Genomic DNA, 13,612 nt, shown 5'->3' with positions numbered 1-13,612 from the left:
TAAATGCAGCATAACCTGATGCTGTAGGGAGAAGAACAGATGACCTCACAGTGCGCTAGTGAAAAAATAAGCCCCTACTTGAGGATGCTGGAGGACTGGAGTTACTGCATGTTACTATGCAGGGCAGTTTTATCTGTCAAGTTGGTGGTGTTTGGGTATCTCACCCTTGGCTCACAATTATTGCAGTGCACAAGGGAGACATTATGGAAAGTTGAAAAGACACAGATGAAATGAGGGAAAATGTAAGCACACACAGGAGGCATACAAATCTACAATAAAAATAATAGTGTAGTTGCTGGTGCCCAAGGTCAGGAACAATATGTAGTTTCTTCGGGTACTGACAGGGCTGCCAGAAGGTGAAGTAACAAAGGAAACATGAGGGAGAGTTGGAGGGACAAAGGGGAAAGTTAACTGGACACAGCACGGGCGCTGGACACAGGGTAGGTGCTGGACACAGGGCAGGTGCTGGACACAAAACAGATTGCCTTACATCATTTAATATGTTTTATACGATATAGGGTTAAAAAGTATATATCCAACTCTGCAAAAGTTAAGCTTTACTCTAATGCGACACATTTTGCTGCACATTTTTGCGTCTCATAGTTTAATTTATGTCCAACTCGAAATGAGGCATAAAATGTGCAGTCTCCACCCATCCATTGAACATAATAAGAATATTTCGCCCAGCAACACAACATCTTCATTTTTAATTTTAGAATCAGATGTATTACTGTTGCTACTGGGGCTTTCTCAATACAATGCCTGATCCACCCTTGTCTGCCAACGCCACTCTTCATAATACATGATAGTTTGAGTTGGTTGCCTTATGTAATAATTTGTATATGTGCTTTTAAAAACTACAAATGCATGGAAATAGGTCAATTATGTCACAAAGAAGAAACAAAAGCAACATTACTTTGAAAAATTCTAATAAGGAGAGGTGGAAAAGAAAAAAAATGGGGGGGGTAAGGGACAGGGAGGGGTTGAAGGAAGGAAAGAAGAGACAAGGTACTAAACCATGGGAGAAAGTCAACATTGAAGTATCCAGGCCAATGCCCCAGGTAATGAAAAGTTAAGCCAAGTGTATGTGGCAGATATAGTAAAACCTCTATTATAATGAGAATAAATAGCGGAAAAAAGAGAAAAAGCAGAAAAGGTGCGGAAGCGACAAAAATAGGAGGGGAGGTTAGTACAAGGAGGGAAAAAAAGAAAAGGAAGGGGTGAGGGTCCAGGTCAGCGCCATAGCAGGTCCGGCATGGATTCATAAACGGCTGATAGTAAGAGAAATAAACAATTAAGTATCTGCCTCGTAATACGATAGCCAAGGGCTCCAAATGGCATGAAATTTGTTAAGGTGGTCGTTAATGAAACCTGTAATATATAAATTCTATTGATTACCATCAGCAGGGCAGGGGGTCAGGTTGCTTCCAGGAAGCAGCAAGTGCGCATTTGGCTGCATTAAGGATATGGCCCACCAGAGACATTGTATATTTGTCAGTGTCTGTAACGGAACAGTGTGAGAGGAAGTAAGATGAGCAGGGAGGGAGTCTCAAGGAGGTAATGGTAGAGATTAAGTTGTGGACACTTCGCCAGAATCTGACAATCTTGGGACAGGTCCACCAAATGTGTGAAAAACTACAATCTTGACAGCAGAGTCTCCATTGCTTGAAGATTTTACTAAATATACATAAATATACATGTGTGACATAAGCACTGGGAAAAGGGTAAACAGCAGATATATATATATATATATATATATATATATATATATACATACATATATATATATATATATATATATATATATATATATATATATATATATATAAACAAGTTAACCTGTGCATGATACTCATGCATTCTAGTCAAATCAAGCTACTTAAGGTGTTAAAAAGGTTCTTGTCATGCATTTGGGCCATAGCCCAGGCCTCCTCAGGGGAAGAGCGTTACTTCCCGACGTAAGCGCCCTTTTTAACATGGTTTTGTCCACATGTCACCACCTCATCATTTTTCTCCATCACCCTATCCTTCATTTTCATCGCCACATCTATCCAGATGTCTATCCAGACACAGGGATCTCTCTCAGCGGTCCTGAGTATCACACTCCTCTCACTCTGTCACCCCCGGCAACCACCAACCACTCCCCACTGTCACCCCCGGCAACCACTCCCAACTGTCACTTCTCCTTCAAGAAATATATATATATTTTTTTTTAAATCTTTATAAACACTTTTAACAATTAACAAATTAAATTAACAAATTGAAAACATCTTAGTATACCAAATTTCAGCCCTTTCTGAATTATTTTTTCCACACACACTAAGAATTTAGTAGGTCAGTGCATAACTCTGCCCAGCAGGTGGCGCTGCAGCTTGGTTTTATTTTTTACACACACACACACACACACACACACACACACACAGACAGACTAACACGCGCCACTAAGCATTTATATTATAGATAAATCTACATATATATATATATATATATATATATATGTCACAGGCTTTCTGTATTATGTTCTTTAAAAACCCAGGGAGATTGTTTGTGTTCCTGGGGTTCTGAATGGAGAGATGGCGGGCTACATTTATAAGAACCGTTTCAGGTTTTCTAACCTGCTAGCCAGTAAAAAGCTGCTGTGCAGTCTCCGCAGTCTCTCAGCCCGGGGAGCAGGTCAGATGCCTGCAGATGGACACTGCAATTTGTGACCATCTGATGTGACTGCTGATGTCTTGTGTGTGTGGTACACAAGGCCCTTCCCTTGAAAGAGGGTGTTCCTTTGTAGTATTTAGAAGCTGAACAGGCTAGGAAATTTGTTTATGTTTTGCTTATTGTGATTCTGCTGAATAATTCTAACTGAGGCTATTTGAACAAGACACTGGACTGGTGTGATATATCTGGCTGATGTGTGTAAATTGCAGCTGTCTAACACAAGGAAACGGTACCCCTAACCCGATCTTGTGACACATGTTATGAACTAATAAAAATCACACTAACTAAACTGTAAAACATCTTGAAAGTGCATCACTATTTCTCAATAGGACAGATTCACTCTACTTTTAACCAAAAATAGGAACCATCACATATTTAGTCACTTTCTTTGTTACTTGCAGCATGTTTGCTTTATTTCTTGTAGGCTCAGCAGGTGAAAACCCTTTATGGTGAAAGTATTGTTATGTCATAAATACCACAGATACAGTGTATGAAACTAATATTTCTGCCTGGGAATCCTGACCAAAATGTTATGCACCCAGTCCCTAATGCCCAAACCTAACATTACCTATGCTTAACAGTTCCCAAATCTTTGTATATATCTGCATTTTCTGTAAATCGCAAGTCATTTTTACAGTTAATACTGTTCAAAACAGAAACAAATCCATCTTGTTCAACATTTCATAAATTTTAATTGTGTTGATCCAGAGGATCAATTTGACGGTTGCCAATTTAACATCACAGGCTGAAAAAAATTTCTTCTTGACCACAAAAAATGGCAATTTTAAATTCCCTGGGAAAACCACCCCAATGTTTACCTTCTTAATCATAGCTACATGTGTGTAAATGTATACAGGAATAGTATCTGCGTTCATTTAGTGCATTACGTGTGATTTAATGAGTCTAATGTTTATATAAGATTCTCATGGTGTTACAGTTGAACAATGAATACTTATTTACAAACTCCATGTATTATTAAATCAGAGCTGACATTCTTAGCATTGTGTAAGGTTATATGAGAATATGATTGCATTCATTTGCATGAGACCATATCTGTTACACACTATGCTTATTGCAATGTCAGGAAGATCTTGTGACAGTACAAAGTTTTAACCTGTGAATTCCAATTAGTAGGAGAATATAAGCAGTCTTAGTACCTTTAGGTGTAAGGGTGTTTTCTGTAGTGGAGAGTGCAACTCAGCCTGTACGGTCTAGAGCAATGTTTCTCAGCTCCAGTCCTCAGGGACCCCTAACAGTGCAGGTTTTCCAGGTCACAAGGGAAATAATTAGGACCACCTGTGGATCTTTCAAAATGTGTCAGTTAGTAATGAATACACCTGTGCTCCAGCAAAGAGATATGGAAAACATGCACTGTTAGGGGTCCATGAGGACTGGAGTTGGGAATGACTGGTCTAGAGGATAGCCAGGGGTCAAAAGCCAGCAAGTTAACCATCTAAAGCCAAAAGGATTAATAGAATGAAAGTGATCCACAGCCAAAGGTTCAACAGTCAGAAGGGTAGTCCTACAAGCCAAAGGTCAAAATACAGGTAAACAATCAAAAGTTCCAATTGTAAAGGGCTACGGAATCTGCCGGTGCTATATAAATAAATGTTGATGATGATATTGATGATGAGTAACAGGAGCACTATTATAGAGACACTGGTTCACAGAGACAAGTCCAATAAATTGGCAGTGAGTTGCTTACAGGAAGCTAGTTATGTAGGCCTAAAGTTGAGCATCACCTGGTTGTTAAGAGCATTCCAGATACAAGTCTACACAAATATAACAGGATCAGCAAAGCTGCAGCAAATTGCAACTGAGTCTGTGGCTCACTGTGTAGAGACTGCACTGCTGCAACCTAGAGATCTCAATTCGAGTCCTGGTCATCCCCAGAATCCTCTTGGACATTGGTGGCATGAAAAGTCCTATATCTGCGAGCAGCTGAGTCTTTGCAAAAAAGAGATATGATGTAAATTGGTGACACCTGCAGGCTAACAGTGAGGGCATATGAAACCTGCAAGTCAGAAACCATATCAGCACAGAACCTCATGTGTTGGTATTAAGTTACACTAAGTGTTGCTTGTTTTAAAAAGTAAATAAATCTTTTCTAACCTCTCTTTATTAGTTAACCCTTCCATTTCCCTTACTAGTTATGTTTCCCACCTCTGAACCCTTTCAAGATGTGATCTAATTAGTGTCTTATGCAATGGTAATACTATGTTTGCATCAAATTAATTTATCCCTTTTGCTCTTTGCTATTAGAAGTATCCTACTGTAGCAATGCTACTCATACACTAATAGCCCCAATATTGGCCATATTGGCATATTTATTGGGGTGTGTCAGGCAGGGCCGGATTAACCCGAGGTCTAACTGGGCTATAGCCCAGGGGCCTCGGGCATCCAGGGGGCCCTTCAAAGTCCGCAGCAGCATTATTGATCGGTTCGGGGGTGGGGGCGCCCCCAACCCGATCAATGCTGCTGAGCACTGTCACTGTAGTCCTCTGTCCCCGGCGCTCAGTACTCTGCTTACTGAGGAGATCTCGCGAGTGAACTCTCGCGAGATCTCCTCAGTAAGGAGCCTACAGCGCGCCGGGGACGGAGGACTGGACTGACAGGTAAGTGCTTTGGGGGGGCCCTCATGGGGGACGGGGGCGGCGGGCGGCTGACAATGGGGGCCTCACGGGGGAATAGAGGCGCCCTTAGCCCAGGGGCCTCCATTCCCTTAATCCGGCCCTGGTGTCAGGTCAGGATTAACCTCCCTGACACTTTTCTTTTTACCACTATTTCTAACTGTAACACCACCACCTACCTCAGGATCCTGCATTCATATGTCTCCGTAACTTTCTAAACTGTCCCAAAACCAGTTGCCAGCTGCTTTAGATCCATAATCTGGGCTTTCAGGTGAGCACTTGCTCACAATATACACAGCAGGTATTCAAATGTTTTTCCCCAAAAGTGTACACATAGACCTAAGTGTAATGGGGGACACTACCCATCATGAAATACATACTGGCTACAATACCATATGGGAATACTCACTCTAAAATGAAAGCAGTGAGTACTAACTATCAAGAACTTGACAGACAGGTTGCATGACATGTAAACATGGAACATGTGCCATTGTGTGTTACATACACTGCTGTATTTATATGCCATAAAATCTACCAACCTGTGCTGCTACAGCGCCATGGTTGATTTTCCTACAATGAACTTCATTCAGAGTACACTTGGTAGGTAACTCAGAGATAATACTGCAGAAAATAACAGTGCAGGTAATTCCCTGGACTTGTCTCCTTAACAGAGTGACTGCACTGCACCAAAATAATGGCACAAAAATAATGGCACATGTCTTGCAACCTGTCTGATTTGAATTAAAAAATGTATTGAATCAACTGATTGAATAAAATGATTCAAATCAATAAAATCACCAAGTCTTCTGTTCCGTATCCACTTCCAGTCTTACTACGTAACCATCAGGTTCACCAAGTCTTATAATAGTAACAGTGTGAAAAAATATGCTTAGGAAACAATACAAGCAACGTTATTAAAGTTTTTGTTTAAACGCTAGCTACAATACATTTTTCCACAGTAGATATTGCAGGACCATGTTCAGCATACCCCATGCCAATGAACTCTCTACATCTGTGTGTAAAATTTTTAATCACACATATAATTATATTTAACTCTATTTACTAATAAAGAGCTACCATGCAAAAACACTAGAATTGGTTATCTTGCACTAGACCAATTGAGGCTAATTGTTGATTTGTTGCTACACATTTGCACTCTTATAATTAGAGAATAACCTCAAATATTTGGGAGATTTAAATAAGTAACAACTGTATCATTGCCAAAGCTATGGAAATTTGACTTTATTAATTTACTGTTAAAAATACTTAATTCATATTTTGGTGCTATAGCTATATTGCCTATAATTTCAAAAATGAAAATGTAAAATTGATAATAAAAAAATCTAAGTTCTTTTTAAAAATGCACATTACACATTTTGAATTACCTTTTACTACTTAGTGAATTTCCACCACTTTATTCTGTAGTTGGCCTATCTAAAGATTTCCTGATTTCCCAAAGCTCTCTACAGCTAAGGTGGGCATGCTTGCTTTGTCATTTAGAGGAAATGAAATCTTCAAAGCAGAAAACCCCAGAAACCATCTACTAATAGAAAGAAAAAAAAAAACAAGAAGCATCACACCGCCTATCTAACACCATCTCCTTTGTAAAAGCCTGTGAAAAATGAGTAATTGTGACGTATCAAAAAAGTTTTGTGGGGTATAAATACCTCCTATATTCTACATGAAAGACATTGGCTTCTTAACAAGAAGCAAGGTTGGTTAACTAACCTGGACTGATAGAAATACACTAAATTCAGTTGCTACGTGAGAACACATTCTGAGAAATGATGAAATATGTTAAGATGTTTCTGCTTCATTGCACCATCCTTTGTTATCTTGGACAAATCAATGGATATAACATAGATCTCCCGAAAGCAAGCAAAGACATTGACAGCCTAAGAAAATACTTGGTAAGTGTAATCATTATCGCACATTTTAATGAAATATTTATTAGCTAAATACACACAAAATGTTACTAAGTGCAAACGTCGAAATGCAAAAAGTCAAAATAGACGAGGGCTTTCATTGTCTAAGATCATCAAAGCTTATTGTTTACTATGGGTTTCTGCACATTCACACAGTTGCACATAGTAAATAACCATAATAGATAGATAGATATCTAACTATCTACAAGGATATTAATTTATTTGTATAGTCCGAGGTAGGTCAGAAGCCCACACACAAACTTTTATTGAATAAATCCCTATTATTTATTATTTAGTAATTCTTATCAGTGACTTATATCACCATTTTAATGCTTATAGTGGTTAACTGTGTTAGTATCTCTGATGTACTGGAAAGTTTGATGGAAATTGTTAACTTTTGTATGTGGTCAAACATCTACAAGCAGGAGGAAGTTGTATTATTTTAAGCAGCACAGTAGCTACAGTACGTTAGATCATAATTATAATGACAAAGGACAGCAAGTTGTAAGCATCTTTTTCTGTCTCTTTCATAATTATTTTCAGAAATAGCTAACTGACTACTATGCTTAACTGAATGTAAATTGAATAGCTCAATGGTTAAATGCACCAACTGTGAAACAATGACGCTTTAAGCATAGCTAACTACATTAGAAGCTATGTGGCTTCATATTGTCACTAAGGGAGAAATAAATTAATATAAGATGATTTATAGACACTTTCAAAAACGATTGTAATCATTAGACTTCTTATATAATTTTTAAAAGTGTTTTACAGAGAAACAGAAAATATATTTGCATGGTTTCTTTAAATGTAGCCAATTTTATGACCATTTTATCTCGTATTATATTATTTCTTTATAATAATCATCTTGTTCCTAATTACAGAACTCAAAAGACTCAACTAATACTGAACATAAGGTACTATTTTTAAAGCTGCTAGACTCTTGGAAGGAGGTATGTAAAAAGAATATTTAGGTTATTTTGTGTGCCATTCAAACATAATAAGCCTGCTCAAGGGCTACACAGATGGAGGCAATGTGTTGGGCTGAGTTTTAGCACTACAGCTGTAGGAACATAGATTGTCAGCAGTTTAGGAAATTTGAGAGTAGCTCCAATAATGAAAAATATACCTTGCCAATATTGTCCCATTAATAACCACACCAATGTTATTTCATTTTGTTCTCTAACCTCTTTGGATAGTGTCAACCAATGATAGGTATTTTATTTTTCGTGAACCAAGCTAATTTTACACTTTTTACATCTTTCTTCTGAATATTTATTACCAGTTCAGAAAAAATGATTGTATATTATTTGAATTACATACTGAGAGCTGTGTAAACAACTAATGTGGGTCCAGAAATATACCCTTAAGTGTGTAATGATTACATGAATAAATAAATGTATGTTTGTTCCTTCATCATTGGCTGAGCTTATATTGGGCTATGTTTACACATTATCTAAGTTTGGTAGTATATTACAATAAACAACCTGAATATTTTCATTTAATGGCTATGTGACACTCCTACCCAGAGGTCCTCAGTGACAATCGGCTTAGTGTTCTTTTACTAGTGGAATATCCTGGGTGGCATTACTGAGAGCAAAATGGGTATCTACAATAAAAAAAACATAGATTACTTACTACACAATATCCTTGGCATGACAAAAAAAAGCATTTTTTTTATTTTATTTATAAATATCCTTTATTAGTGTGTAGTGATGTGCAATTTACACAAATTTAATGTCAGATTAAAGTTTTTTTGCTTTATTGCTTTGCAACATTTGTACAAGTTCACTGTGCCTCTTACAAGAGCCTTGAACAGCAATTTGGTGATACCTCTTACTCTATACTGATACACTTCAGGGACCACATGGTTCGACCCTCCGACCTTCAATAGGGCCGCGCATTACCCTTAATCTCAATAATAAGTTAAAACAAAACATTTTATCAAAGAGACATCTATTTGTAAAAACATATTAGCAAACATTTTAAACAAGTGTTACCAGCTATAACAAACAAATCTGACAATAAAGCAGAATGGAGCTGGGGCAGCAGGCAAAGGCTCAGAGGGTCGCATGAAGCCCTGTTCTTCTTGTTGCCCATCACTGTCTTAGGCCATTCAATAAGTGAGCTATATACACCGGTATCAGTTAATATTTAATAATACAGCTACTATTTACCAACATTTTTTCCAGTGTTTAAACAGTCAAAAGTTATGTTTAAACATAACTATAAAGTCTATAAATTTGTACAATATTGCATTGAATACATACATTTAGGATAAGGCCTGATATCTACTAGAAATTGTTAACTTATGATTATTTTCTTAGATTTCATACTGTAGATGTTCCTGGATTAGCAAAATAAATGAGAACAGGCAAATGAAAACATTTAATTGTACTTGGTAACCAAAAACTATGGATAACATGGGTTACCCCTTTTCTATTTCAGAATAATAAGACTCTTAGGGGGGTATTCAATTGTTAGCGTTAATGGGAAAAAAACGAGCGCTCAAAAAATATTACTGTTTATACAGTAATATTGCGCGAGAAAAGCGTTAATACGGTAGTTTACTCGCGGAATTTCAGCTGAAATTGAGCGAGTAATTACCGTATTAACGCTAAGATTTTTTGAGCGCTCGTTTTTCCCCGTTAACGCTAACAATTGAATACCCCCCTTAGGGGGGTATTTAATTGTCGGCGGAAACGCCGAAAATCTCGCGGTCACTATTACCGTAATAGTGCGCGGAAAAACCATTATTACGGTAATTTTCTCGCTGGATTTCAGCTCGCAGCTCCCTGAGCCTCGAGCTGAAATCCAGCTAACTACTACCGTAATAACGGTAGTAGTATTTACGCGGTGAGATTTCCGGACAATTGAATACCCCCCTCAATTCCCCCCGAAGTACCGCCACGTTATAGATATTACCGTTATTACAGTAATATTAACCCGGCTTTCTGTCGGCATTAGAACTACCATATTAACGGTAATTATGTGTACTACGTGTACTATTACGTGTACTACGTGTACTATTACTATTACGTGTACTACGTGTACTATTACCGTAATAACAGTAATAGTTTTAGCGTGGCGGAACTTCGGGGGGAATTGAATTCCCCCTTAAGGCAATATTGTCATGTGACTTTACTGTAGTCCGAACCACAATAAATTGTTTTCTTGAAATTCCAGTAAGGACTTTATCAGTTACAGCTGTAATAAAATATGTTAGCTTGTTGATTTTTACTTAAAGTATTTTGTTTGACAAATTATACTCTTTTAACCCGACAGGAAGGAGAAAAGAAACTATTGCTAAGCCAAATTGTTCCTATGTACTTGAAGATGTTTGACTCTATGAAAATCACAGAACTAAAAGACAGCATTACTAATCTGACACAGATGCTTAGGTCGTCTTATGAAGACGTCATGAAGCAAAGTGATCAAAAAATGAAAGGACTGAATGAGCTAAAAAAAATTCAGGTATGACAAACAATTTTCTCAAGACAGTTTTGTTGTATTCACTTTGGTTTTAATAAACATGGAGTAGAAAAAAAATGTGGTTCCGGAAAATGTCTATTTAAAATTGTAAGAAACTGTTAAAAAGAAAAAAAAAATGGTTTTCCTTTAAGACATGGGACTATAATATATAGCATTGGAGGCTCCTCTTCAGTGTGTACAGCTGCATTGGGTCTCTGTGGGGTCAAATTTAGAGCAAAGTTTTCAAAACTGGTCGGCAAAATATTTGCACCATTACGCATTTGGCCATATAAGCTGGCCATAGAGTTTAGTCTTAATTAATTCTGCTGGCAAAATTTAACAGTTGCCATCCCAGCTCAATTGTAGATATCCCACCACTATTCATACACTATACATTCCAGAGAATTTGAACTTACAAAAGCAGTGCAGAAAGGCAATCCGCGAAATGGTGAACAAAAGCGAAACTCACACGTTGTATTACTGAAACGTTGCACCTTTGTGAAAGCACCTGTTCTGCAACGAAATTTCTCTCATTGGTGGATTATGCTCTACCCCATTCACTTGCGCCAACCTTTCATGGGTTGCATGCACAGTACACCCATCTCTAGCTCACATATCCAGATAAGCCCTTTAAAAATAGTAAATGCAGCTTTGAATAAACAGTTTAAAGCAGATATTTTAACTGCTATGTCTTTCTTGAGCATAACAGCATCTCAGTCAGACTCATGCACATCCATATGACAACATTTTAAATTGGCAGAGCATAAAACACAATCTTTATTAACTTTTCTTTATGAATTAAGCATGCATAAACAGTTTGGTACATTAACACAAGCAAACTTAAATTACTAATTATTCTAGAAGTCACTTACAAAACATAGATCTGCCACCGTGCTGCCCTACAATTTATGACATTTGTATAATTCCTGTAATCTACCTCTAACAAACAAAAAAGTACTCCAATTCAAAAATACTGTAGGAGTTAGGCACTGACTGGTTACAAGAGGGATCAGCCCTCCAATCATGTAGCTGAGTTGGACTGCCCTGTTATATAGTAATTAGAAATATAATTATATCCTGGATATAGAAAAAGATAGCAGTAGCTCAGCACTAAAACATATGGGGGATTTTTATTTATTGTATAAGTGTATTTTACTGACAATCCTGTCTATACAGGAACACAACAAGGACCTCAAAGCATTAATACATAATATGCTCATGAATTATTTAATTATTCCTTTTACTTCTGTCCTTAGATGTCAGATGCCACAAACCAGCGTGCAGCCATCAAAGAACTTTTTCACGTTCTTCAAGGTGTTCATGATCTGAGCCAAAGAAGCGAAAAAACTAAGTGTAAAAGAGAAAACACACGAAGGAGGAGAGGATGTTAGAGATAGAGGGTCTCTTACAGTTCCATAAATAATACTAGCTAATTTAAAATGAAAGGGTATATTTATAATATTTATCTTGTATTTACTATTATATATTTATATACAAATGAAACCTAATTTATATTTAAATTATCTGCTGCTAATAGACAAAAATAAAAATATATTGTTTACAAAATATGAAATCTGTTATCTGGTTTTTGTGCAACATTAGAAGCGAAAAGATGATATGTTTGAAGGAAATGAGCTGATATGTTCTTTCTTTCACCACCTAAGAATTATTTATATTTTGTCCCACCTCAGCTTTTTTTCTGAGCTTGTAGAATGTGCCATATGCTTTTACTAAGCACCACATTTATGAGGATAAATGTGTTAGCTCCTTGCTTTTCCCAGGTATCCAATGAAAAAAGTAAAAGGAATTATGAGGTGAAAATTAGAGTGGGAGGTCTGAATTATTAATAAACCACTATGTTTCACAGTAGCTGCATTCCTGAGTAGGGTGCACTCACAATTTTTCATGGCTCCCCTCTCCGTAGCCCAGGGATTGCTCCATGTAGCCATTTTTCCCAGGGCATCTTCTGTCTGATGCTGTGGAGGGGATGTGTGGCACAATAGATTGGCAAACCAGCAGTACTACCATGGCTAACCAGGAGTTCAGTTTTAAATTAAAGTTAAACATGGCTCATGGGGGCTCATTTTAAGGAGACTTTCTCCATTCTTCTTTTAATTCCCAGTCCCCAGTATTCTTAACAATTTGCTACATCAATGTTATTATTTTTCTGCTCCATGACTGAAAAGTAGCACTTACAACCAGCAGTGTTAGGTGTGGAGTGAGTAGCAAGGCTTGCAACCAGGTCTGTCTATGTTCTGTTTGAGAAAAATATATTATAATTTTGTTTATGGGCCATCCCGACAGGGAAAGAACGTAGAGTGGTGTGGGGATATGGAGTTTGAGGGAAGTCAGGCAGCTGGTGCAAGACTATTCATAGCTGTCCAGTTAGCTTACTAGTGGGCAGGGCCTGATTAAGGGTTCTGGCCGCCCTAGGCTAATACGGCCACAGCGCCCCCCCCCCCTCCTCCGAATATATAGGTGTATAGGAACACTCCTGAATATGAATGTTCAGGTGTATTCTCAGCATTCAAATTTAGACAGATTGTGCCATTGTCTCTTACCTGTTCTTGCTCTTCTCTCTTGCAACTTTGTTATCCTCTCGCTGGCTTCTGGAAAGTTGGCGTCCTTTTTTGAAAATGCAAAAATGTATTATAATGCAAACCCTGAATAATTAGGCCCTTTAGTTAAAACAAAACACTCCATTATGGCCAGCTAAAAGTACCCCATTGGACAGGCATATATAAGCAATATCTGAATATTTGTTGTCAATCAAATACAAACCTCTACCAGCCCCATCTCACTAATATTTAGTATTCTAGTGATTTCTGAGACCACCCATGTGACCACCACACAATCATGAGATTCTGCCCCCCA

At 37.6% G+C, this 13,612-nt stretch overlaps 1 protein-coding gene across 1 annotated transcript; it reads left to right on the top strand.

Annotated features, from left to right (window-relative positions):
* The first annotated feature begins 7,051 nt into the window (after positions 1-7,051).
* IFNG (interferon gamma) lies at positions 7,052-12,271 on the top strand. The gene is made up of 4 exons (XM_075205334.1): positions 7,052-7,252; positions 8,152-8,220; positions 10,553-10,741; positions 11,995-12,271. Exons 1-4 carry the CDS (start codon positions 7,127-7,129, stop codon positions 12,127-12,129), a joined length of 519 nt encoding a protein of 172 aa, XP_075061435.1. The 5' UTR covers positions 7,052-7,126; the 3' UTR covers positions 12,130-12,271.
* The last annotated feature ends 1,341 nt before the right edge of the window (positions 12,272-13,612 follow it).

This window comes from Mixophyes fleayi, chromosome 4 (genome assembly GCF_038048845.1).
Source record: "Mixophyes fleayi isolate aMixFle1 chromosome 4, aMixFle1.hap1, whole genome shotgun sequence".
Classification (NCBI taxonomy): Eukaryota; Metazoa; Chordata; class Amphibia; order Anura; family Limnodynastidae; genus Mixophyes; species Mixophyes fleayi.
The sequence above is the reverse complement of the archived record's forward strand: the minus strand, read 5'-3'. Positions and strand labels throughout refer to the sequence as shown.

What these genes read in the sequence shown, in the direction of transcription:
- IFNG (XM_075205334.1), top strand. Translation starts at nt 7,127, where the DNA reads ATGATGAAATATGTTAAGATGTTTCTGCTTCATTGCACCATCCTTTGT. An exon ending in ACAGCCTAAGAAAATACTTG is followed by an intron (nt 7,253 to 8,151) that starts GTAAGTGTAATC and finishes TCCTAATTACAG; the next exon opens with AACTCAAAAGACTCAACTAA. An exon ending in TGCTAGACTCTTGGAAGGAG is followed by an intron (nt 8,221 to 10,552) that starts GTATGTAAAAAG and finishes TTAACCCGACAG; the next exon opens with GAAGGAGAAAAGAAACTATT.